We start from the raw sequence: 27,943 nt of genomic DNA, 5'->3' as shown, positions 1-27,943 counted from the left end.
AGTTTTTCACATTGCTCAGTGTTTGCTGTGAGTAGCAGAGGGAACATAGACACTCTTCCTACCCTTTAAGATTAATTATTGTCTTAAAAATAACCCATTTACTTCCTGACTGAAAAGGCAGAAGCTTCACAAAGAAACAAAACAAGCAAATAAAACATACTGGAAAAGATTGAAGACTCCTGCTTTAAAAAGCCACTGTAAGCAAAAGAGTGTATCATTAGCATTTATGCAGTAGGGATTTTTCTGAACCCTGCCAAGATTCAGGCGTGTGATGTCCTTTACTTTACATTTTCAGAGGAAGACAGTAATGAGGCAGTGCAATTCTCCTTTCTCTCTTCTAGACATGGAGTCTGAATGGGAAAACTCCTACTGGTTTCAGAAGGCCAAGCTTTCATCTTGAGACTCTCTGTTTTAGAGGAAAACAGAAAGAACAAGAAAGAAGGGAGAAAAAGGGACTGGAGAAGATCCCCCTAAAGTTATGTTAAAAAAATATGAAAGATGTAGTGACCACATCAATTACTCTAGAAAACTGGAATATATAAGGGAAGGTATGTAAGGGTAACACCCAGTTTGGAACAATGCTTTTTTAGGGTTTCCTAGTAGGAAAGCTAAACCCAAGCAAAAACGCCCCATAAATGAGTGTTCTGATTGCCAAATGCAAATTTTCAGAGGACTACAGTGGAAGCATTCTTAAGTCAAACAGTAGAAGCAGTTCTGTTTTGCTTGAAACTTTTGCCCTCAAATTTCAAGGACACTACCTTGTAACTATGTAAAATATATCCCAGCTAGCTTTCTGATATATATTTGTTACTGTGCTAATAGACCTGAATATATATCAAAAATATATATTGAAGGAGAGTGGGAAGGGAAAAACTCAAAAGTGTTGCATCCAAAGCTTTGCTTTTCAAACTTGGAATAAGATGGCTCAACCACTACAGCCTGATCTTCCCTCTGCACATACAGCTGTTACTATCATAAAGACAACAATCTGCTATGGAGAGAACTATGAAGCATTAATTCACAGACAGCAAGTGATTTAAAAAAGGGTGTTCCTTCACTTCACAGGAATCACATCAATATCCTAAAGAAAAGGAAACTATTAATGAGGTTTCAAAAGTAGGAAGCATCACATACATCTGAAAAGAAAGAAGGTTGGAGATACACTCATGTCTCCTGGAGTCAATAAAATAACTTCTACATTTGGGCATCTCCTTGGCCAGTAGAACTGTTTTCCAGAAGACGTGGGAAATTTTCCTTTTTCCCAGTGGATCTCTTCTATGTTTCCTGTGGATTCTCCACCCTGTGCAGATTCCTTGTAGAGAAATATTTTTCCAGTTGCCCTCTATGGAGGGAGATCTGTCCTTGGGCCTGCACTCAGTCTGATTCAGCCAGTGTGTGTATTAGGTTTGTTTCCCTGCCAGAGCGTGGCAACAAGGACCACCAAATGGAATGGGGCCCCTGGCACCCACAAGTCTCCTACAGCATGGATAGCTTGTGAGGGCAGTTCTCCACCCCAATGCTGCTAGCTCCATGAGCATAAAAGAATCTGTGTGCAAGTTTTGCCCCTGAGAAATCCAACTTCCCTAAAAGAAGGTTTATTTTTTTCTAATCGCTGCTATTTGGATGGGAAGGAAATAAAAGCCTCATTGCAGATTATCTGTAGACTATCACTAGCTCAGAAAAGCCATCAGGTTGTCTTTTATATGGATGTGATGTGATGGTCACACATAGACATCTTGTATTGACAGATCCCAGATAACCACAAGAATAATTGCAGCAAACTGGTATCACAGCATGTGCTGACAACTGGTCTGTGTTGTTTATTCCTTCAGGACACACCGGGGATAACGTGAGGTGAGATTTTGTTTGGAGTTGATCTCATAAAGAAGAATTCACCTAAATCCTCTTGGGAACATGATGGGATCTGAAGAAACCTGCTACGAGCTTTAGTCTGTCCTACTATTTGCTCTGAAACATTGCTGGCCTTATTTAGGCATTCACATAAGGAAAACATGGTCACAAAATGAGTAACTAGGAAAAGCATTTTGTCCAAACATGTCTAACTTAGAGTGCTCTGATATTCTTCTGCAATGCAAGATGAATCCACGCATTTGAAGATGGCAACATCCAACACTTCTAAAAATAAACCTGATGGCTGCCCAGAAGGCCATCAGAATTTTTTTCCTCATTAAAAATACTTACATGGTTAATGGGGCAAGATATTCTGTCCAGAAAATATCCAGAACTAATTTTCTATTTTTCACATCCCCCTCTAAAAGAGATTTTAAGTAAATGATACTGGATTTCCTGTAATCCTTCATAAAGGGTTGCTATGGATACTTTGAACAGGATAAGGGGCAACCCAAAGAGTCAGGATTTTTGAGAAAATTCGATGTTACAGTAGTAGTGATACATGTCAAGGTGAGAGAGGACATAAGATTTAAGAGATTTCCAGTCTGCCTTTGATTTTCAGATATGGCCTTCTGAATGGCATATCCTTTGGCTTTAATTCGTGTTTCTCAAGCTGTGCAGAGGAATACTGAATTTGATCAGAGCTTGCAGTGAATGTCTGCTATAATTTCATTCTCCTTTGGAAACACCCAAAAGCTGAACATCTATAAATGCACTAAGAATGGGTTTCAGTTTTCCTTTTGCAGAAAGGTTTCCTCTTTTGCAGTTAGCCTCTCTCCACAATAAGATCAAAATGCCCAAGCCACAGCTCTGTCCCCCACACTGAAAGTTCACAAATGCTTGGATGAGTTCAGATAGCCCAATGGTCTGCTGCCAGTGTATACATGACATTCGGAGAACGTCACTGATGAAGTTTTGATGTCTAATACTACCAGAATGACTGGTCGCCCCAAGCAACTGTGGCTGTCACACCAACAGAGCTGTGAGTTATACTGCTGTCCTGGGCTTTGCCTTTCGCCGTGTTTCCTGGACAAAGTTAGCTGTAGGATGTATTTCTGCAGCACCTTCTTTACATGATTGTCCAAAAGAGGGACATAGTGTTTAAAGATAAGAAGCAAGGATGGAGCCATTATTCTGATCACCCAGTAGGATATCCACTCAGTATCCTCTTTGCTTCTAGAGTTGGTAATGATTTTTCAATCATTCCTATTAGAGTTGACAGAATTAAACTGTGGTTGCATAGAGGTGCCTTCAGACATCGTAACTCAGAAACTCTTGGTGTGTCCCTGACATATCACGCCTGTGTCATGATAGTCAGTACACTGGCCCAGAGGTAATAATCAAAGTGCACAAAATATTCCAACTGTACCACTTTTATAAGTAATTTGAGCTTCAGTATTACCAACCTGAGGCACCACAGACAAAACAGTAGTGGGGACCCAGCAAAAGGCCAGGTCCTTTTTGTGAGTGGTCTATTCAACTGCACCTACCAAATGGAAAATCATTAGGTCTTCACTGAAACAGAGCCCTCAAGAAATACCTAGTCACAGCTGACTTATGCTTTTCAGGCTCTCTTCCATGGATTAGCCCTTGACTGGTCTCACAGTAGACTTCTTCATGTAGATCCTTGAGGAGTTCAAGACATTTGCCATGGTTTCTAAATGTTTTTGTAATGAATCTGAAATTTTGGCAGCTGGATGTCAGCTTCAAGGCAGATAGAGCTGTGTTTCATCAAGGGACATGGTTTGAAAGTGGCAGATTTTTCTTTTTTATTAGGGACTAAATACAAACAACAATCTGGAAGAAGAGCAAGCTAAAAACTGACCCTGAAGCACAAGCAGAAAAATGGAAGCATGGAAGTCAAGTGCAGAAGCCAAGTGCCAGGTCCCAAATATGTCTCATGGAAAGAGGAACTAAAGCACCCAAAGCATCAAGGACAAGTGATGCTGCATGGAGGGAAAGACTTCACAATGTGGTGGTTTTAACAGTAACTTGGACGCTACTGGAAAGGCACACCAGACAATACATGATGATGTTTTGATGCACGCTGTCAAAGTCATTGGTTTAACTGGGGAAGAGAAGCAGCCTCTGTGGGATACTGCTCTCTGGTCCTATTCACAAGGGCTCTGTTTTCAGCCTTCTGTAAAGTGCAGAAGATCCTGCTTGACCCTTCTAACACGGAGTGAGAAAAGATGGTTGTGCCTCATCAAACTAATGTTACCATGAGAAGCAAAACAGGGAGCTGAGACTCCTAAGCTACTTCTGCCTTTGGTGAGGGCAAAACACGTATAGCAGATAAATTTTCTTGGTAATGTTTATAGAAAAAAAAAAGCAAACAGCAACATATTTCACTACATTAACCCTGGCCATGGCATAATGCTTACTGTACTGCTTGACCTTCACCCACTATTCTTACACAATTGTTTTCTTCTGAGTGTTGCAGAAACAGGGCACCGTCACCTTCACCTCCTAGCTTTAATTCCATCTCAAATATTGTTAGGATAGTTCTAGTTTATTTCACTCTTGCTGCTGAATACTATAAGAAGCTCTATACATATGCATATATAAATATATATATATATATATACACACACACACACATAAAATCCGATTCTCAATGAATCATGCATATTCTCTGGGAATTTGGTGGGGAGGGTACTGACACCTGGACAATGCCTTCTGCAGACTGCATTTTTGAACTGTGGAATAAATAAATTAAAAAAGAGTCACACAGCTGGGAAGCATCTACCTTGTATGGTTCACTGAAGAGGGAATAGCTCGTGTTAAATGTGCCATCCTCCTGCTGGGCCTCCTGATTTCTCCTTTCCCATTCTTTCCTTCGCAGCACATTTCTATCTGGCTCATAGACACTGCAACAAAAAAAAGAGAAATAGTTTTTTAACAGTTAAAAATTAGACGGCAACATATAAACCAGTGTGCACTTAAAAGTTAAAAACTTTTGCAGACAGACGGCAAAAATAAGCACCAACATGAATCGGATGAATGCCAGTTCAAGTAGGCTGGGGAGGCTCAGGTCTCTGGGAATGCTAGTGCTTTCTTCGCAGAGAATAGATAATTAAATTCTTACAGAAATATAAAAAAGAAATCACAGGGCAGGATCTAGTCTTCAAGCATCTTCTCTGCTTGAAATGTGATAAAGGAAATATCTAAGCAACTTTGACAAAGACTGAAAGTACTCTTAAGGCAGAGGGTAATTACAGCTATGAGTAAATAGAAATTATGAACATATTTCCACTTATGACATATCCTCTGAGTGTTGTATGCTCCTTTTTTTCACATGGATGTGTTTCTGTAGTGATTCTTTCATTAACTAGCTCCCTAAAGAGTTGTTAAAACTATATGCTGTAGTGGTTTCCACAGTTAGGTTGCTTCTTCTGATGTCTGTTAATCAGCCAAGTTGTGAAACTACTACTAAAACAATTCCTCTCTCTGATGGATTTGACACTACCACAACTTCAGAACGTGAATAAATGAATAGTGGCATGACAGCGCATGTATGGCTGGTAGAGTGTAGCTGGAGAGAGAATAAAATCACTGCATTACACAAAAGAATTAATTCTTAGAAATTAACTACTTTGGCTCCAATATAGACATTCAGAATAATTTTTTTCTTCTCCCCCCTCCCCCCCAGAATTCTAGTTTAATGCATGACAACATAAACCAGAGAAGCCACACAGGTTTACACATTTCAGTCTGTTATGTTTTATTCTCCTCACAGAGAAAACCAACGTGTCTAACAAAGTTTATGTGTTATTTCAGGACAATGTGCCAAGTATGCTGATTGCCTGTTTTGCTTAGCTCAGCTAATGCTTTTCTTCTGGCACTGTAAATCTGTAAAGTAGGAATATATATTAATGTCATGTAAGTGCACAATGTGTTAATAAGAAAAACATCGTCTTGCTAACCAACTTCCCAGTTAGTAAAACATATGTTGCATTGGCTACCCACGTGATGCTACCTAGTATGCCTAAGGCAAGGCAGCCAAAAGGCCAATAGTGATCTGATTCTAATTCAAGACTTGAGGGAGCTGAAAATACACAGGATATGTTAGGTACTATTAGTGTTTAAAAACAATGCCTCAGCAGTCACCAAAGGAACATAAAATCTGGTGTTTGCTTGTTAATGCTGCTAACTCGAAGTGGACTGCACAGTACCCTTCTGATGGGTCTGAGGGCAGATGCCAGGCTCCGAGCAGGGCTCTCAGACACAGGGGTTTATTGTAAAGTACAGGGTGTCAGTATAGCAGGTTGGAGACAGCATCCAAATACATATCTGTTTATTCCACTTACAGGTGGTTGAGGTTTTTTTGGGTTTTATACCACATTTTTCATGAGCAATACTTGTTATTCGGGCCAACATGCTCTCCTTGGAAAGCAGTGGATGAGGCGGCAATTGTAGGGGTGGAATTTTGGAAAATGCCTTCCTCCAGGAAGAAGGGGATAGCGAAGGCCTCCCCACTGGGTCCCTGTGCACAAGATCATCTGCTACACGTGCTGCCAAGGCCAGAGGCAGAGCAGTTGTCGTTGACTGCTATGTGAGCAAAGGTCTTCAGTTACTACATCATGCCACTGAGCATACTCCCATCAGCTAAGTCAGTTAGCAACCGCCTCTGTGTCTAAAGCAGACTTTCTGTCACAATGAATAGCTGTTGTTAGGTTGGGTTTTTCTGGATTTGCAGGGATCAGGTTATAACTTCATCCTCAGCTACGTGACCCCATCTGGAATTTCTTCGCTCCTTGAGATGCTTTGCATTTGGACTTCAGCTTGCAATTAAATAGAGAAATGGGCAGTTTCCCTGCGATTAATTATAATACTGGTCTCTACCCAATTTCTAAGAAGTAAGCAAGTGTAGCATCCTTCACTAGGTCTCGTACAAATTTAAAAATGCACTGATGTGATACTCCTGAAATGGAAGGACATTTTTATCCCTTTATTGGATGGAGACATACTTGATGAAGATGTACAAGTCACCAGGTCTCTGAACCCCCTTCTCAAATGAGCTCACTGTTGGCAATGCAATGCACAACCTGCAATAATTCAGAATGATTATGCAAATGGCAGAACTGTGTGACAATGCCTAACATGCCATCTATAAGCAGTAAGTTAGGAAGAGCTACAAGTTGAGAGTTGTGTTCCTTCAGTAATACCAGATGGCAAAACGTCTAGCATTTGTGAGGCTGTTCCTTATTTGCATGAACATTGTAGCAATCACATTTCCTTGAACGTATGTCACCAAATGTATTTATTTGTTTTGGTTCAAGGAGAATACTGCCAACTGCTATAATTGTCTTTATTGCAAACACTTCAGTTAATGGAAAACAGTTCTTTTTAATAGTTTTCTTCTCTATTTTTTTTAATTTGCAATTTAAAACAATCCCAAAGGTACATCTACTTGTTAATCGTTTACAGCATGTCATTTCCACAGCTCAGACATGAAGAACAAGCTCGTGAAAATCTCATGATTTTTTCTTCACTGGGGGATATGTACATATGTGAGTGATATCTACATATATATGTGTAATATCCATGCTTATACATCAGTTTATTGATGAAGAATTTTGCTAGTATGGGTCAAAATGTTGAAGCAGTTTCGTAAGACTTGGAAACTAAAGAACATGCAAATACTCATCTCTCAGAAGTCATTGTCATTTATATTTGTTTCATACAGGTCAAATTCCAAAAGGGTGAATTTAAATAGTTTTTATACGGTATACCATTAGTTTTAAAATGCTGCATCTGTTTCAAATTCATGCTTAGAGGACACAAACCAAAGCACAGGAAACAAGTCAAATACTTGCCAAAGTTATATATGAATAAAGGTTGTATGATAGAAATTAAACTATCTTAGATTTGGCACAGTGCTTTTTTTGATTTATCTCAACCCTAAGATCTGCCAAGGCACACACTGGATTTACCAATTAATTGGGTTTAAATACCAATGTCTCAGTCTCAAAGCACTTTCAGCACACCATCACCACCACATGGTCACAGCTGTCGTACCTTCTCTGATTTTTCCAGGATACTTTGAGTAATTTCACTCTCAGATATTTGATAAATCAGAATTCCAATGGATTTCCAAACTTCTCAGAGTATGTATGTTCAATAAGTTTTGATCTGTTGTGATGCCTTTTGGAAGATCACCTTGATGACTACCCACTCTTTGGCTGTATGCAAGGTGAGCAGCCTGAAGAGAAGAGCCTAGGCATGCTGGTGCCTGATGGGAGAGTGGTAGTGACACAAGTCTCCCCACAGAAATACTCACAGCTTTCTTCACGCTACTCCTGACATCAGAAGGAACCATTTCCTTTAGTCCTTAATTAGAAATAGAGATGGCTCAGGGGACAGCCTAGGAGCAGAGCAATAATTTTACCTGAAAAACCTGCAGCTGGATTTAATCTCCTACAAAGTCGAAAGAGTTATGTTGCCTCAGGCTAGGCTGAAAGTAATCATATAAAAAGTCTAAAGTTTTAAATGTTGAAAAATCTCCTTTTCTTTCTTTCCTTTCTATTTTTTTTTTAAATACTCTATTTCTGACTCTATTTACCTCCCTCAGACATCACTTCTTAGAGCAGCTCAAATAAAAAGGTCTAATCTCCATAATGAACTGGGTGGAGACAGTGCACCAACGTATCCTACCGTCCTTCTGTTTTAGGGAATGCCCAAATTTGCATTCAGAGGAAGATGTCCTTTTCCACAAATGAAAGCACTGCACCTTCACTGAGGAATTACACGCCTTTGCAGGCGTATGGTGTGTATTAACGATGCTGCCTGACCTTTTCAGAAGCCACAAAATTGCTGCATCACTAAGGAGAGATTCAGGAAGGGTAGTGTTATTTTGTTACAAGATCACCATCCTTATAACAGCTGGCATCTTTGAGGCTGTTAAAGACATGGGTAGGTAAATTGAAAGTGAGATTGCTGGTACTCCCCTTGCCTGGCATCAGTTTATTTTCTGGCAAAGGAAGGGGGCTGTGACCTAGGCAGCCCTACCAGCATGACAGAGGATGGTGTTACCACATGCATATGCAGACCTGGCTGCAGTTTCTGAACTTATCATTTACACCAACATGAAATCTCGCCTTTGCCTTTCCAGACCTTCCAATATAATTTTCCAGTCTAAAGATTTAGTTCATTATTTCTGAATTGTGAGGGTTTTGCTATACCCACATACACACTCACCTTCCTTCTACCTCCCCCCCCCCCCCCAAATATTGTGATATAAATTTAGCTGGTGTAGCTTGTTTATTTGCAGTTAATGTTTATCCAGGAGACTGATGTCCTTCACCCCAGCAGCTACCCATGGCACTTAGAATAAAACTTTCAGAACCGGAAGTCTAGACATACTAATTACAAAAGCAGAGCTGATGCTTCACCATTCAACTATTTCTTAAACTGGCAAACCCACAGTTCCTGTGGGCTCCTGGCAGGTCTTTGCTAGCGAAGACATAGTTCCCAGGGCTGAGCCTCTTTACCGGATTTTATCAACCTCCCCATTTGTTCCTAAACTGACCCTTCTTCTTCTGTAATCACATTAAAAGGCTCCATCAAAATGCCATGAGACTACAACACTCACTCCCAGTGTCATGGGAACGACACCATCCCCAACCTGCCAGGTGCAGTCCCTGAATATCCCCTGGGAGCATACAGTGCTGATCTTGTTCCAAACAAAAAAACAAAAATCCATCCCAGAAACACAACTCATACCATAAGTGACTAAAAGATATGTGCACTTCAAGAACAAACCAGACCTGTGAACAAGTTTTCTGCAAGGACACATACATCTTAGAAATTAAATTTTAGCACACAGTCATTTTTGAATTATGAACAAAGTTGGAACTGCTTCAAAGCCATGGAAAACAGGCAATATTTCAAGAAAATAAATTTTAAAACGGTCCACTATTATTCTGAACATTTTTCCACAAATTTTAATCTGGCACACAAGTCAATATACTAAATTTCAGGCTGAAGTGAGGACATTTTCTTAAATATTTAATAGTCTAATTCTCCCCTGAATTACTACATTTATGCCAAAGTAGCTAAATAGAGTAAGTCAAAGAAAAAACTTACACAACACAATAAAAAAGCAGTGCAGCCCTGATTCAGGACAGTGATTTCAAAACTCAATTCAGAATGGAAAGTGGATTCTGAATTTAAATATACTATCATTCCTGTATCTCTGCCATATTTTAAAATTCAAAACAACTAACCAGCCTGAAACACTGTAAAGGCAACAGTCCCCAACATTTTTAGAAAATAGTCTGATGATTTAATTGCAACAGGGTTATACTGCTTGCTGAATTGCTGTGCTTAACATGAAAGTGTTAAAACATTTAATGCCTGTTTTCTCTTTCACTGTTCACTCTTCATGTCCAGGGTTTTTGCTGGCCAATTTCTTGGTACTGGTTCCATTTCCAGCTAAGTATAACTGATACCTGTTTGGAAATTCATTGATAACGGGGTAGGGGAGCTTTGAGAGATGGCAACCTTACATTTTTGAGCATTAAATGTTTTCCCTAATCATATTTGAACTATTATTTAAATTATGACAAAGGGGCTGCCTTTGATGAACAAGTGCCATAATCAATGAAATACCTTCCTAAGTTTCAACTAGATTTTTTAGACTTTTTATCTAGTTTAAACAGCAGAAGTTAATTTGATGATTTTTACAGTATTTTTTCCCATTTACAAACAGGAATGCCATGGGGTAAAGCAATTACTCTGATTTACTGTTTTCACTTTGATTGAACATAAAGATGTAGCAGGGTCTCAAAAAAGCAGTAACTTAACAAACTGTGCTCCAATCCACAGACAGATAAAGTACCTATTTTGCTATTTCAAAGAGTTTACCTCCAGGCAGCAGCACAGAGCAAACATCAATCAATGACATGTGTCTAAGATGAGATTGATGTTTACTCTCACAGCTTTTCATCTTACATCCAATAAATTATTTTTCCTTCACCAAAATGCCTGGTTAAATTTCATTTTTCACTTTGCAGTATCAGTTTTAAAACTTTACCTTCCAGCAATTTTAAAGCTAGGATTCATTGATGCTTCAGCTTTTACAGCCTGTTTATGATTTGTATTAGCCATGAAACACTACCGACCAAACATGAATATGATCAGGGGGAGCTGAGCTGGGGCCGCTGCTTGCACGGTGGCAGGTGCAGGCTGGAAGGTGTGAGATTGCTTTAATTATCTGCCTGGAAATTCCATGTCCAAAACGGGGAGCTATATTTTCAGGGGCAGATATATTACATCCACCAAATGAATGAATATATACATATCATATCTGCAAAATCAGCACTGTAGCGTTTGAGTCAGGTCTTCTGAGGGTTAACACTGGGCAACTGGAAGGAACCAAGGAAAGGCTGATTGTGGGTGCAGTTATTAACTTACAGGCACTCACACCGGACATTCAAAAAATGTATGAGTGCTTTGCATGCAACCTGACTGAATTTTAAATATATATTGAAATACTGAGAAAACCTAGGGCTGCAATTGAGACTGGGATCTACGTTGTTGACCCAGAGCATCATAACAGAGGAATGTTAAAAAAAAAAATCCAGTCTAGTTCAACACTATTAAGAGCACCTCCTCCAGCCCTGCTACAGATAAAACATGAACATTTTCTTCCCTCTGTGAAGTTTTGCCCAATGAGAGAAATTGAGACATAATTCTAATTTATTTTTACTTTCAGGAAAAATAACTTTATCACATGATAAAAATCTACCAGTCTATACCTACAGGATACACAGATACCCAAACATATGCCATTCAGTATTAATATGTAATCCTATATTCAACACCTTACTATTGTCTAACACTAAAACTGCTAGCAAAAATACCTAAGATGGATGAAGATCTAGTAACAACACTGTTACTAGAAACAAAACATTACTATTACTTTTAATGTTGTACTGCTCTAACAATACACTCTTCGAAAGTATATTCACAAGTGTAAAATTCACTGCTGTTAATCGTCTTACACCTGGAATGACTGTTTCTTTTTCTTCAGAATCCAAAACTATATTTAAAACCTCCAGAAATTAAGTGGAGATTTTGGCTGCCAAGAAACAGATACTGGAGATATGACAAAGTATTCCTTTTGCATCCTCATTTCTATTTTCCAGGTGGAGATGAAAACGAAATCAAGACTGAAGAGCGCAAACCTGACAGACCACAATGAAACCCTTTTATTTTTGTTAATGTTATTTTTATGTCGTAACTAAAAAATACAACAGAATCACAGAATGGTTTGGACTGGAAGGGACCTTAAAGATCATCTAGTTCCAGCTCCCCTACCATGGGCAAGGAGACCTTCCACTAGACCAGGTTGCTCCAAGCCTCATCCAAGCTTTTCACTGCATCTTTATGCATGGGAAACTGTTCCAGTTACGATCTGACAAGCCTGTGTGGTTTTCTTCCTTGATAATACTTTTTTAGGCTCTTTACAGTCATAATTAGTAAAAAATTATAGCATTTTTTTTATTGCCCCATCTCTGTAGAGGATATGCACACATACGCAAATTATTCATACAGTCTTGGTCAGACTGAGTGGTGCAATAAACTGAATTTACTCCTATCACTGTGTGATTTCTAGGGATGTTCTGAACTTTTAAAATGTAATGAAAAAATTCTGGCCTTTTAAAAATCTACTTGACATTTTGCAGTAAGTGTTTAATACTTTATTTAAAATGTTTGTTGAGCTTCCTATTGATGTGTTTGCTGAAAACTGGTTTTCGGTCAATAAAGATTTTCAGTGCTAGTTTCAGTAATAAAAAAATTAAAACTTAAAAAAAATTTAACCTAACAACACCTAATAAAAATTTAAAAAGTTTCCTGAAACCTAACAAAATCTAAATGAATTAAAAAGTCTCCTAAAAATTGTGAAAAAATATGTTTTGCCTCTATGATATTTTTCTTGAGAAAAGGTCTTTTTCAGAAAAAAAACGCCTCCTTGTACCCATTTTTTTTCAAGCAATAAGTAGCCTATTCTTTCCAGGGGGCTCTGTACAGTGGACCATTCACTCACAGCTAATTGCAGGACTGGTAAATACACCAAGGTATACTTCACATGGCACACACAAAGCTTGCAACTGGTAGAAAAATGTTACCATGCAATTCACCCTGGTGCAATCTGATGTCTAACCTGAACTTCCCCTGGCACAGCTTGAGGGACGTTCCTCTTGTCCTGTCACTGGTTGCCTGGGAGAAGAGGCACCTGGCTACAACCTCCCTTCAGGAAATTGTAGAGGTAAGTGATAAGGTCACCCTCCAGCCTCCCCTTCTCCACATTAAATAACCCCAGCTCACTGCTTCAAAGGACTTGTAGTCCAGACCCTTTACTAGCTCTGTTGCCCTTTTCTGGACATGCTACAGCACCTCCATGTCTTTCTTGTAGTGAGGGGCATTCAAGGTGTGGCCTCGCCAGTGCAGACTACTGAGGAACAATCACTTCTCTAATCCTGCTGGCCACATTATTGCTGATACAGGTCATGATGACAATGGCCTTCTTGGCCACTTGGGCACACTGCTGGCTCATGTTCAGGGGCTGTCAACCAGCACCACCAGGTCCTTTACTGCTGGGCTGTATTCCAGCCACTCTGTCCCCGCCTGTAGCACTGTGTAGGGTTGTTGTGACCTAAGTTCAGGACCCATCACTTCACCTTACTGAATCCCATACAACTGGACTTGGCCAGCCTGTCCAGATGCCTCTGCAGAGCATTCCTGCTCTCTAACAGATCAGCACTCCCATCCAGCTTAGTGTCATCTGTGAACTGACAGGGAGTGCACTCAATCCCCTCTTCCAGATTACTGAAGAAGATATTAAACAGAACTGGCCTCAAAACTGAGCCTGAGGGAACACCATAAATGATCAGCTGTCAACTGGATGTAGTTCTATTCACCACCAGTCTTTGCCGACTCTCTTCCTTACTTCACCAAGAACTGAAAACTATAATTTTGTGGCCACTATGCCCAAGATGGCTTCTGACCAGCACACCTCCCAGCAGCCCTTCTCTGTTCATGAACAGCAAGTCAGCAATTCATAAACAGAGGGGCACCACCCCTGGTAGACTAACTTATCAGCTGTGTAGGGAATTTACCTTCCACACACTCCAGGAACCTCCTAGACTGCCTCCTCTCCACTATGTTCAGTTTCCAGCAGACATCCATCATGCTAAAGTCTCTCACAAAAACAAGATCTAGCAATCATGAAACATTAGCCAGCCTTTTATAGAAGCTTTCATCTGTCTCTTCATCGTCACTGGGTGGTCTGTAACACACTCTTATCAGGATGTCTGCCTTGTTAACCTTCTCCCTGACTCTCACCCATAGGCATTCAACCTTATCATCACTATTCTTGAGCTCTGTAGAGTCAAAACACTCCTTAATGTACAGAACCACTCCACCACCTCTCCTTCCTTGCCTATCCCCTCTGAAGAGCCTAGAACCATCCATGGCAGCACTCCAGTCACGCGAGTCAACCCATATCATTTCCACGTTGGCGACTACATCATAGTTTCCCTGCTGCACAATGGCTTCCCGCTCCTCCTGTTTGCTACTTATACTCCATGCATTGGTATAGGTGCGCTTCAGCTGGGCTATTGATTTCACCCCCAACACTGGCATGACACTCCTAGGCTCACCTCTACTGAGCCTGGTTTTATGCCCTTCTCCCTTCAAACCTAGTTTAAATTATTAAGGCCAGCTCTAAGAGCACTTGGCCACTACACAGGCAACAGCAGTGTGTATTAGAAAACATTCCTGGCATAGAGGCAAAAGGAACAAAACTTCACAGGCTTCCATGGATGACAAAGATCAGTAGTTTTAAGTTGTTAAATTATTTTGGTGCTGCTAAGAAACCCTATGAAACACACAAGTGAAAGATACACAGAGATTCAGCACCGAAACGTTCAAGCTGTGAAAACTCTTGATTGTATTTATGTTCTGATTTTAAATCAATATTCAAAATTATCTGATGTCCAAAGAGTACCAAAATACAGTCCTGAAGTACAGGACACAGGAGTGCAGCCTTACATAGTATTGTACTTTCATGGAAAGCCAAAGCACAGTATTTCATTATGAATGTGTCAGCTGTTAATAACCATCAAATCTATGACTCATGAAAATGTCTATACATGTTTTATTAACAAAGCAACATTTCCAATTTACTCTTACCATAATGGATAATGACTGAAGGTTCATCAAGGTTAATCAAGAAAATGATGTAAATTTTATATTGCATTATGTTTCACTTGGCTTAAAATGGATCTCCAGCAACAATCTTTTTTATGTGTTTAATCATGATTTACAGCATTATGGAAACCACGCAACAGCCCCATTGTGAAAAAAAGTTATTAACAAGTCAGTGCATAAGTCATCAGATTTTATGTATTCACAGAAAATCACTTCTTGGGATCTTCAGCGAACAGTCACTGAGTTTGCTTTCTGTAAAAACAGAATTGATATGTTTTGAGATGCCTTGTTTTAATTTATATTTCCTTCAGATTTTATAGATAGATGGAGACCTTATTATACCATTTTATATATGGCAGAGAAACCATCACTACATACACATAAGGCTGAACTGAGTTTTAAACAGATCTGTGTTAGAATGTCTACATGATAAAAATAAATTTGGATGACGTCAATAATTGCACATACAGATAAAGTAACTAAAGAAGTTAAACCCTATGTCAACCATAGAAATAAAAAAAAAAATCAACCTCTGTAAATGCCCAAATAATAAATTCACTAAAATCTGTACTTTTGTTCACATGAACGCACAAATGCAGCTCACTATGAGAAGAAACTGTGACTGTTTTTAGCAATAACTTGCTTGTATCAATCTGTAATCATAAAATCTAATTATGGGGAATTATGAAATTCCATCTTCATTCGGCTCAGTTGAAAACATTTCAATAGAAAATGGAATGAGAGATATATATTTACATATTTAGATATAAATATAAAAAACTTAACTCTAAATCTATCTAGTACCTCTGTAGGCAGCTTACTTTCACAGAACTAAAAGGACCACTGTACAAAGTCTGGGTTCAAGAATCTAAATAAGTTGTGGTTAACTTTTTATAACTGTAAGGTACAAACAATGAAAAAACTGCTTATATACAGGATGTTTCACTCTCCTTTTACAAGAAACTTGTAGTAGCCAAACATATTGCACTGTACCATAAAGCTAATTAACTTCTCTAAAAGTCACTGTATACATTTAAACTAGGCAAAATGCAAATTCCTTCCCAGTTCTTTGTTGTGAAAATGAAGAATGTAAACTGAGGTCTATGCTTGACCAGACAACAGTATCACCACATATCCTTGGAACCTGCACAAGAAGAGTGCACAGCACACAAACTATTTGAGTTTTAGTATCTTATTCATTATATCCTGCTTGCTCTGTTGCAGCTCTGTCATATCTTGACATGTAGTCCCAAGGGATACGCAACCAAGATTAGGAAGTTAGTCAAAATCAGTATACCATCCATAAGAGAATAACTTATGTCCATCATGGCTGGGCTTCACGAACGAAGATTTGGGAAGGGCTCTACCCACGTTTGTTACAAGCATGCTAGTGGCTAAAAAGGCCAATACGAGACAGGGATGTCCAGTTGCAAAAGGTACAGCAGAAAGACTCCTTAGGTGGTATATTCTGCAAGGCACAATTCTTCCTGCCTTGTCTTTTCTCCTGCGTGCTTTCTCAAAAGCACCAGCAGCATTATAGATGGTGTGTCTCCAGACCTCCCGATTGGAGGCCAGAGCAGATCAGTTATGTTGATCAATATGGTCAAGGCTGAGATGTTGTTTCAGGGAGTCCTTGTATCTTCTCTTTGGGGCTCCTCTCAAGTGGCAGCCAGTGGCAAGTTCACCATAAACCAGGGTCTTAGGGAGGTGGTGGTCCTTCATCCTTGAGACGTGCCCTGCCCAGCGCAGCTGTGTTCTCAGCAACTTGGTCTCAATACTTGTGACTGCTGCTTGTTCTAGAACAGATGTACTGGTCACATAATCTGACCAGTGGATGTTTAGAATTGTATGGAGACAGCGTTGATGGAAGCGTTCTAAGAGACGCAGGTGGTGGCGGTAGATGACCCATGATTCAGATCCATATAAGAGAGTAGACAGTACTATGGCTCTGTAAACACTGATCTTTGTACTTTTCTTCAGGTGTTTATTTCGCCAAACTCTTTTATGAAGCTTTCCTAAGGCACTATATGCCTTTGCTAACCTGTTGTCTATCTCTCCGTCGATCTTACCATCCGAGGAGATGAGGCTACCAAGGTAATTAAGCTGTTGGACTGATTTGAGCACTGATCCGCCAATGGTGATATGGGGATGATAGAAGACTTCCTGAGATGCAGGTTGATAGAGAATTTGTGTCTTCTTTAAGCTGACTTCCAGCCCAAAGAGCTCAGCAGCATCTGCAAAGCAGGATGTTAAACACTGCAGAGCTGCTTCTGTGTGTGCAACAAAGGCGGCGTCATCAGCATAGAGCAGCTCCCGGACAAGATGGTTTAAGGTCTTGGTGTGGGCCTTCAGTCGCCTTAGGTTGAATAGGCTTCCATCAGTATGGTATCAAATGTAGATACCGTCCTGGTCATCAAAGTCTGCAGAGGCCCTTTGGAGCATCATGCTGAAAAAGACTGTGAATCAGGTTGGTGCGAGAACGCAGCCTTGTTTCGCACCATTAGTTATTAGAAAGGGCTCAGAAAGTGCATTGCCATATCTGACTTGGCTGTGCTGATCCTCATGGAGTGAGATGATCATTTTAAGGAACTCGGGGGGACAACCTAAGCATTCCAAAATCTGCCATAGACCTTTTCTGCTCACAGTGTCGAAAGCCTTGGTGAGGTCAACAAAGGTTACATAGAGATCTTTGTTCTGCTCCCTACACTTCTCTTGCAGTTGTCTGAGAACAAACACCATGTCTGTGGTACTCCTGTTGGCTCTGAAACCACATTGGCTTTCAGGTAGAATTCCTTCTGCTATAGAGGGTATCGCTGCCGGGGCCGGGAATTTATGTCCATATATGAATAAAAATGCATACATGTTAAGATAACGAAAAAGTTAAAACTTTCATACCCTGTGACTGGTGTAATGCACATAAGCTTCCACCACATGCTAGCCCCAATTCATTTGCCCACAAAGACAACTGTATCATAACTCATGTGCACCTTCAGAGCTCCACAGAGAAGCACCCATGCGCTTCCCCACTTAAGTGACACGCAATGGGAAGTGAGGTATTTTATCTTCATTATAGAAAAAAACCCCACAACATTTCAAACAGAATTTTCAGTTTGTGCCTCCCTTGACACTGTGTTTCTGCTCAAGAAGAGTGGTGGTGACATGGTCATACCATAAACCCAAACCAAAATGTAACATGTCAGGAATACAAAACCCTAAAGGTAACGTAAGTGCAAAATAAGCTCCTGTGTTTTAACTTGCAGATACACTGCAACTGTTCAAGTGCCTCACTTTCAAGTAGGTTAAAATGCCTTTAAATACTTCCAAATCTGAAGGAAATGACATAAAAATGACAAAAAAACCTCTCAGAAGCTTGAATGTTTGCAGTAGATACAGAAACCACTCCATGTCCATGCAGGGATGGTGCCAGAGAGGCAGATGCTGTCTGTTGGGGGGGGATCAGCCTGGTTCCAGTCCAAAGCAGGGAAGCGAGTGACCTGATGAAGTTGGATACATCATTCCCTCTTCTCTCTAACAGCTGCCTCACCCTGACTACTTTTTCCTAGCAAATGCTAGCTTTAACAAGAACAACAAAAGCTTGAAAGAGAGAAATTTTAATTTTTACTGTAAACTTATTTGGAGCCTGAGTTCATAAAAAAAAAATTTGTATATTTGTATCACAATAAATTATAAGGATATTATTTACCTTTATAGTGTAAGGTGTAAAATTATTCAGTGTTTCATTTTGAAAGTGTTAAGAGGTATCTAAATTCTATATATTGTTGTAAAAGCACGAGACAGTATCTAAATTCTATGTATTATTCTAAAAGTACAGGTTTAGGAGATGTACAATAACACATTTTTTTCCCCACCAAAAGCCAGCACATCTCTGCATGTCAGAGAGGTGATGTTCCTGCAGTGGGCTGTAACACAAGTGAACAGTGGCATTACTCCACCAGTGTTACTTGCTTGCAGAAACCTGGTGTAGCACTGAACAGAAAGGCAAAAGAGCTGCTAGCTGTCCCCTCCTAATCATGCTGGATGGGCCCACTGTGAGAAAAAATGACACAGATGAGGGTGAGAGAGCATAAAACTAGACATCACCGGTGAACGTGGTTTTTATCTGAACCCAAAGAAAGTACGGTAAAATTCACACTTAGTAACTGCAATATCCCAGTGCAAAAAATTAATAGAAGATGTTATTAGCAAGAGAATATTTAGTTGCTAGCATGCCATGTTAAGCAGAAAACTGCTACTACATTTAGCCTTCCTTAGAATTTCCTAAGCAGCAATGTTGATACAGCTTCTCAGTAACAAAGAGAATGGCAGAGAATTACTTCCTTCTTGATTATGGAAAGCAAAAAACTTCAATAATAATACTCTTTTTTTTTTTTTAATGCAACTGAAAGAAAATAAGTTCAGTGAATTTGTTCAGTTTTAAATTTGGGACTGTTTCTTGGAAAGCTGTGAAATAATTGTAATACCCATGTTCTATTTTGCTGTGAACCAAAACATTATCTCAGTAACTCAATGACAAAAGTTTGTCAAAGAGTTCTGAAATTTTTCAGTAATTCTAGACAACACTGTGCTGTTCCTGGTGTGTTCCACTAAATTAAAAGGAAATGATTAGTTGGGCAGACATAAGTATCAAGCTGAAGGTAATATTATTTAAAGCTAAGAAAACAAACTTCCTGTGCCATGTGCTCTAGGATAACTCTGCTTGAACAGGGAGGTTGGACCAAATGACCAACCTGACCCATCCTGTGATTCTGTGATTCATCCCCAAATGACCCGCAGCTGGGGACCGAGAAAATGCACACACACTGGCCTGGGGACCTCTGCTGTAGGAAAGAGGAGGTGTAGCCCAGAAAAGAGGAAACAGATGGATAAAAGAGTGAGGTATGAAAAGGGTCAAATTGAGTTTGCCTGTTTCAGAAAAGAGAAGACTGGGAGACACATGATAATGATCTTCCCACCTATAAAAACTTGCTGCAGAGCAGACAGTGATGAATTGTGTTTTTCGTCTGCTAGGTCATGCGACTTAATTTGCAGAAGAGGCGATTTAGATATGATTTCAGAAATGCTATCTAACTTAAAAAGGAGGGCTGCAAGAAGCTGGCTATCGACTCCACAGCCTCCTTCATGGTTTCTTTATCTCAGAACAGGTTGATCAGTCCTCCCCCAACCCTATCCCCTGCAGCAGACAGTTACTGCTAAGTTTGTTCCTTCTCAGACAGGTTCAATACACAAAATAAACAAGAATGGAAAATCTTCCTTCCTGATGAGCAACAGTGCCTCCTCACATTATTATATATATCCTCCTTCATACATACCTGCCTGTTAGCACTTACCCAAGTAGGACTTGTTCTTTGCAACAATCAAGACACTTCACTGGGAGGAACATAGGGACTTACAGACGTAAGTCCCTATGCAGCTGCTCCACAATCTTAAGGGACCCATGTGTGCCATAAACGTTATATTCTCACCTGTTAGGCTGGCCTAGGTGCTCTTCTCCTGACTTAGAGCTGAGGTGTGGAAGAAAGGTTCTATGCAGCCCAGTACTGGAATAATTTTTATTTGGAATAATTTGTGATATTTTTTTTTAATATACGGGCTAAAGAACAGAGATATTTTCCTTTCTTCAGTCACTGCATTCAGAAACTGATCTGCAAGATGTGAGAGCAGGAACATCTTTTCCAGCACCTCCAAATCAACCATGCTTAGCTGCTAGAGCCATGCAAGGCAGACAAAAGGAGACAGGCAAAAACCACGATTTTCTAAAATATCTTGCACTGGTGGCCAAGAACTTAAAACGATCTCTGACACTAAAAATTCCAGAAGGTCCTTCTCGTGGCAGCTTATATTTGCTATCAGAAGTTTACTTTTGATCCTTCAAACTCTTGTGGGGCACAAGGGATCTGAATCCTCTTTTATAACAACAGGAAAGGCAAGGGGTGAGCAAGATCACTTAGTGACCAAATGTCACAACTGTTAGCATCCCTTGTTGATAGGCAAGCTAAAAAAATTATAACTCCCCGTTACCCTCAAAAGAACACGTTTTTTACTCTTATGAGCTTTGAAAAGAAAAATCAAGAAAGAAGAAAACAAATTGTCTGTATGGTGCAGATATATTATACTCGATTTTGGGATCTGATTAAGTATTTTCTGTAATGTGAAAATTATGGCATCTTCTGTTACAAATTATGGTAAAACCTTTTTTTTTAACTTATTCGGATACTTTTTTCTTACCTACATGGCATTCTATTATGTCCATCATAAAAAGAAAATCCTGTTGGCCATATTTAGTTGTAGAGACAAATGAATGCTAAGCACTTAGCAGTGTCTTACATTTTTTTGGAAGATGCACTTGGGGGAATCAAAGTATTTTATTGCTCAATAGATATTTTTCTGTTTGTAGTTGCATTTCTCCAAACTTAGACCATTTGAAATGTTTTATTTCTGAACATACATAACCAAGAAAACTGACTGGGGTGATATTGTTAAGTATTCAAACAATTCCTGCACATCACTTACAAAAAAATGCCTTTGGGTAAATATCTTTGCTCTCTCTTTTTCTTTGCCTTTCCTTTGACAGTGCCCTTATATGACATGTTCTTAGAAAAAATGAACCACATTTGCTCCATTTACTGCTTAACAAAAATAAAGCATGAAAAAATGTTACAAGCTATAAATAAAATCATCTAGTATTTGTATTGAACTAATTTGTCAGGAGTTGAATAAATGTGAACTATACAGCTTTTTAAAAATCAGACTTGTTAATGTCATTTTTAATTCAGAATGTTACACTGTAGATGTTCTCCATTGTATTAATTTACACCTATTATTACAGCCTCCATTATTAGGTTTACACTGGAACAGCTACTTTGTGCCACTGAAATTTGCTTAAAATAGCAGAAACAATTACTAATTAGAAGGGCATGTTTACTTTAATTATATTTATTTCCTAGTCTAGTTTTATACGTAGCACACTATGAAAGCGTATGATTCAATTAGCCAAACCCATTTATCTTAGGCAATTCCTCAAATGAGTACTGCTTAGAAAGACAGCAAATTCATTCAGCACTACTTCGCCTCATAAATTTCATATGTGACACTAATAAATACATATGGTGACTGGGTATCACTTTCTAGTGACCTCACTGCTTTCTCCCATTTTTGCTAATGTGTATTCAATAATTGCAGATTACCAGAATGACATTTTATTTAAACAACAAGCACAACTGTTTTAATCAAAGATCTTAAACCAGTGACATGGAGAACTGTCTTTAGCATTCGTAAGCTTGGAATCACCAGAAGATAAGTATTCAGCTCATTCAGTTATCCGCACAATGTGAAACTACTACTGATACTCATCCACTGATATCTACAGTTAGTCTTATGTATTACACAGTGTTCAATAAATTTGCAAATCAAGTGCAATTTAAACTTCTTGGGAATAAAAAGTTTATGTCTTTATCCCTTACAAATAGGACTCTGAGCTTTTCCAGTGAAAGCTGCATTATCTATCCACTTGCACAGATTAAAAAGGAGGAGAGTCATAAAAATTCTTTACGAATTACTTCCTTGAAGCTCATTCCTAGCATTATGTTTTAAATCTGAAGAGAGGATTTAAAAAAGAGTTATGTTTCTAATTGATAGTTGCTGCTCCTAGTATGACATACTGTTGCTTTGAAATAATATTATTTCAGTACTTACAACAAAATTCAGTACTCTGAAAACTAAAAGTGAAAATAAAATTGTACAAGTCGGGGGGGACCCTCAATGAGTTCTATGTCGCAAGGTGCTCTACTTCATTCAGCCATCAAGGTTAACACATTTACACTATCTCACTGTCACAACATGGGCAGAGCATCTGTACAGCACTCAAACGGGTGCAGTCGATGAGCTGATGCAGTGGCTATGACAGGGCTATAGTTTCCCAAACAGGGGCAATGGTTGCCTGTGGAATGATGTGCAACAGCTGTGAATATCAAATGCTGCCTATAATGATCAAATACATGAATTTTGATCATCATGCTTTGGACTGCTTAGGCTTCATTTTATACCTTCCATTACAAAGAGAATTTGTTCCTAGTTAAATTTCTTTTTAACATATAATGCATAACAAGAATGATGAAATCTAAACATCTAATAAGAATTAAGCCAGTATCTTCTGTGGCCAAAGATCACAAACCCACCTTCTCCTAATCCACTGCAACAGAGAAAACAGTGTATAAATAGAAAGCCTCATGTAATTCAGAAAAAGCTGCTATTAAAAAGTCAGCATTTTAAAAAACTGAGATATACCTCAGCTGAGGCAATTATTTTGTAGGTTAAGAGGAGAGAAATAGTGCTGCAATTGAAGATTCATCTTCACAGGGGTTCTCAGGAAAGTCAACACAAACTAATTGAGGGAGTGAAGCCAGTTCCCAGTCAGACGAACATATATTGTGGCAGCTTATCCTTCCTCCAAAAGGAAAAGGGATCAACTGCACTGATGTAAGATCACTTTGAGGACAGACCAAAGCGTGTTCACGCAGAGGTTTAACACACTTTAATGTACACAGGCGGACTTCAAGTATTTAGTGCCTTCTTCGTTCTGGTGTCACCTTTATGCACCCCAGGTGGTCACTGGTAGCAAAGGCTGACTTAATGGACCCCATCTCTGACCTTACACTAATAGCATTTTCTCTTTTATTTACATATGGGACACAGGGAAGGGGAGGTTATCCAAAGTGCACTGACAATTTCTAATAGCTAACTATCCTTAATAATGAAGTGTAAGATAACAAATCTAGTCTGAGTCATAACTAATTAAAAGAAATGGGAATTGAAAACAAATGCAATTAGTCAAAATTTCTGAACGGTGCCTTTATTATAAAGTCAATAATTAAAATGAAGAAATCAGTGTTTTGTAACATAATCAAGCCTGTACACAAGCAATTTCTGGCCTTTCCTCAAGTGTCGTGGTTTTAATTACCTCCACTTCCAGAAAATTTGGATTACTATAAATGCTGGGTTTTTTTCCAAAGAAGAAACTAATGAAATGGACCTAGTTACCCTTGCTGGGACATGGTCAGGAAAAGCTGACCATTGTATGTTATTGCTGCTTCTACAGTTAGGCTACTCCCTCTGCAACAGCAGGGAAGAGGCATGAGCAATTAAAACTGAAATTATGCTGATTACGTTATTTTGTTGAAGTCAGAAATACACCTAGTTGTATGGTAAGTTGTAATGTATCTGAGTTCTAAAGTGGTAGAATATATACATGCAAAGCAAGTATGTGCCTTTTAAAAAGGGGTCTGTAGTTGCTAAATTAACCAGACTTCAGAAAAAATTGAGTTTATAGGAGAAGCACAGAATATGCTGAGCTGGAAGGGACCCACAAAGATCATCAAGTCCAACTCCTGGCCCTGTGCAGGACCATCCCCAAGAGTCACACTATGTGCCCAAGAGTATTGTCCAAACACTTCTTGAACTCTGTCAGGCTTGATGCTGTGACCACTTCTCTGGGGAGCCTATTCCAGTGCCCAAATACATTGATTCACTCTAATATTTTCCTGCTGATACCCTCTAATATTTTACTTTCTTGTAACCATGGTCTGGCTCTTTGGGGCTCCTTCAGTATGATTTCCCCAACCCCCAAAAGGGGTTTTCTTATCTGCAACAATTGACTGAAAGCAGTGATATTGACCTTGGTCTAATTCTTTTTGCTCCACCACAGCATATTTTGACACAAAAAACCCCATAGAAAAGCCTAACATTTTCTTCAATGCTCGCAATGTTGGCCAAGATCAGAGCTTTTTGATTACTTTTAGCCCACATCCACCAGGTAATAAGCTCACTGAGTATGAAGCAGCACACCAGCCTCAGCTCTGCCCAGCCAGCCAGGGGGGCACTCTGCCTTGCTGGTGCAGCTGGGATCCAGCTGCGGATGGACCACTGCATTTACACTCTTCTTGTCCTGCTCCTCTTGCCCCTAAAACAAAGATTGAGACGTGACTGTCTTTTCCAAAAGAATAAGAGGATGATCAAAGGTATTGCATCCAGTGGAAACCCACCAGTGCAAACAGAAAGACAATATATGACACAAGTCATATGTTCCTTATTACTCCTAGTAGAAAATAACACTATTTTGATGGATAAGCAATAATTCCATTAAGCCATACCTGTGATCTGACACTATCTAAAAGGCAAGGCTGCTGCCCGGTGAGCCTTCCTGGTGCCCACTCCTGCAGCTGTCGTGCAAAAGGCTTCAATTAGTACTGACCTCAGCACGGGAATATTTCTCCCTAGGCAGGAAAGGAAGTATCACAGACTTAATGCCCTTCTCTCCCCAATACCGCAGTGAAACTGCACTATAGAGGATTCACCTCCACCAGACCCACTTGGAGAATCATGAAGCAGCAAGGTAATACAAAATAAAACAAAGAAACCAATTTCCTGACTATTTGCAATGCACAGGAACTACACCGCAGTGTGTGTGTGCACAAGCACACTCCCCTCTGCAGGCTTGCTAGCTACCTTGAGGCAATGCTGCTTCATACACATGCTCACACACAGACACCTATTCAGATATACACAGCTGCACATTATGTACAACATCGGGGAAAAAATACAGAAAACTGGAAATTACAATAAACTGAAAGATATGCTCAGGGTCCACAAGGATCCTGAATACCAAAAGAAATCGCAAGGAAAAGAATAATGGGGGGAGTGGAATATCTGAAAAGTAGCTGTATTCAAATACTCCCTACCCAAACTTTTTTTTCACTAAAGCTATTACATTACCTTCCAAAGAGCTAACACTTTAAAAATATAGACCCATAGTGATAAAGAAGCCACTGAAACGTAACATTCAGGCTACTCAGTCCACTGGAGTTAAGATTACTTTTTTTCCTGAAGAAAAAAAAAACAAAACAAAACCAAACCAGATTCTTGCACACAGATGGAGGTCACTTTAAAACAGATATATGTACGCATCTTAAAACCATTAACAAACCTCCTTTTACCATAAGATTCTGGCTACTATGGAAAACTGGGCAAACACGGTAGACTCAAATGATTAATAAAGCAAGAATTCATCTGAACCAAAAGGTGAAGCAAGCAAAAAATGATGAGCAGAAGGAAAAAGCATCTTAAAAAAATTACAAGAGAGCTAGTTTTGGATTTAAAGGCAACACCAAGCCTGCCAACTTCTCAAAAAGGCTGCCAAGAAGCCAGATGCCATAACTGGAAGGATATTATCCAGAGTTTTACATCTGAGTCTCATGAGTGCCTTTGAAAAAGGACAAAAAAAGGGATGCTGGCAAGAGCTCAACTCTTTAATTTCTATCCCCACCCTAAATATTTATTTAAAAGTTAAATTGAAACCATTGCAAAAATTAAAGACAGGATGAGTAAATACAATGTTAAGTATTTACAATGACCCACAAGGGCAAACTAGCCCTACTAAAGTACTGGAAAAATCTCTGGGAACATGCATTAAAAAGGTCATCCCAAACTCCCACTGTGAGCTGAGCTTCAGAGAGCACTTGGAGCCCTTAAGGAAAGGCTTGTGATGACTGAGTTTACAGAAGTGGTGCCTGCCCTGCAGCCAGGGTGGGCACAGGAGGACTCTGTGTGGCTTCTCTCCCACCACGCAGAGCAGGCACACGGCTGACCCCGATCACATGATGGGCTGAACCTGTGCCATTGTGGGCCCTATCTGTGTCCCAGTGCAAGAAAGCTCAGCCCATTAAAGGAGCCGGCACACGGCTGACAAGCAAGAACAATGCTTTTGTTTGGGCTATGCTGGAGGCAGGTTTGATCGTATCAGGGAGGAGATGTTGCCTACCCCTGAGACAGGCACCAGCTGTAGTCCACCATAACTGTTTAGGTGGTCTACAGCTTTCTCAATTCTCATACCCAAAGAAGCCAATGAAATGAGGTAAGCAAACAGCCTGCAAGTTGCAAGGTGCAAAAAACCCCAAGGAGATGAAGAGTATCTAATCAGTGGACAGACCAAAGGTTGACATCTGCTCTGCAGCAATGTCCCCCAAAGTGTAAGGCAGCACTGACAAACTGGATCCAGCTTCTGTAAGTGATCCTATTATCTGGAATTTTACAGTGAGTGAAAGAACATTTACACAGCTCTCTATAGAACCTGAAATCTCAAACTCTGATTTTATACCACGTAGTCCCCATTTTGTGAGGATATAAGCACACACATTTAAAATACCTGAATATTCCATTTAAATCACTGGAATTCCTTCTGTGCATAGGGTCCATTTAGGTCACAGTCCTGTGTTGTTTATGCAGAAAAAAATTTGGTACCAGATTGATTTGTATATCCTGTCATCGCTTGGCACTGAGCATTTGTATCCCTTGATGCTAACTGGCATCTGTCAAGTACTCTCCTTTAAAAATTATTCAGTTGCATACATTTGTAATATGCAACTGCATATATTTCTTGGGTAAAGAAAAGGCAGTTATTTTGATTTCTGCCACAAAATACAGCACAAGTGTAAAACTATGAACTGCAGAACACAAAAAAATGTAATGACTTTTTCAAATACTGGCCAAGTAAGCAGTATTTTATGAGACAAGAAACAAATGTTCCAGTCAAAACTGCAAATGGAAGTGACCAAGCCTGCACTGGACTTGAAGGAGCACAAGATCCATCCCCAAGACTGACACATTAATATCCCATCTTACTAAACATGCTGCCTCTGTCTCTCCTTCTGGACCTTCCACAAGCTCATTAGGATTCAATAGGGCTTTTGAGATTTATTTTCTAAAGAAAACACCAGGTAGTGTGTAAAAAAATAAATTAAAT

At 39.5% G+C, this 27,943-nt stretch overlaps 1 protein-coding gene across 3 annotated transcripts in view; it reads right to left on the bottom strand.

The window, feature by feature from the left end:
- The window catches only part of AFF3 (AF4/FMR2 family member 3), a 326,376-nt gene that overhangs the window by 271,479 nt on the left and 26,954 nt on the right, over positions 1 to 27,943 (bottom strand). For all 3 annotated transcript variants that reach the window (XR_004355358.1, XM_032679791.1, XM_032679792.1), the window contains exon 2: positions 4,661 to 4,781. Coding sequence is in view for 2 of the 3 variants with exons in the window: in XM_032679791.1 (XP_032535682.1) it covers positions 4,661 to 4,781 (121 nt within the window). In the remaining variant the exon portion in view is untranslated. The remainder of the gene's footprint in view (positions 1 to 4,660; positions 4,782 to 27,943) is intronic.

The sequence above is a fragment of the Chiroxiphia lanceolata genome, chromosome 2 (genome assembly GCF_009829145.1).
Source record: "Chiroxiphia lanceolata isolate bChiLan1 chromosome 2, bChiLan1.pri, whole genome shotgun sequence".
NCBI lineage: Eukaryota > Metazoa > Chordata > Aves > Passeriformes > Pipridae > Chiroxiphia > Chiroxiphia lanceolata.
Note: the sequence above shows the minus strand (reverse complement) of the source record. Positions and strands in the feature narration are given on the sequence as shown.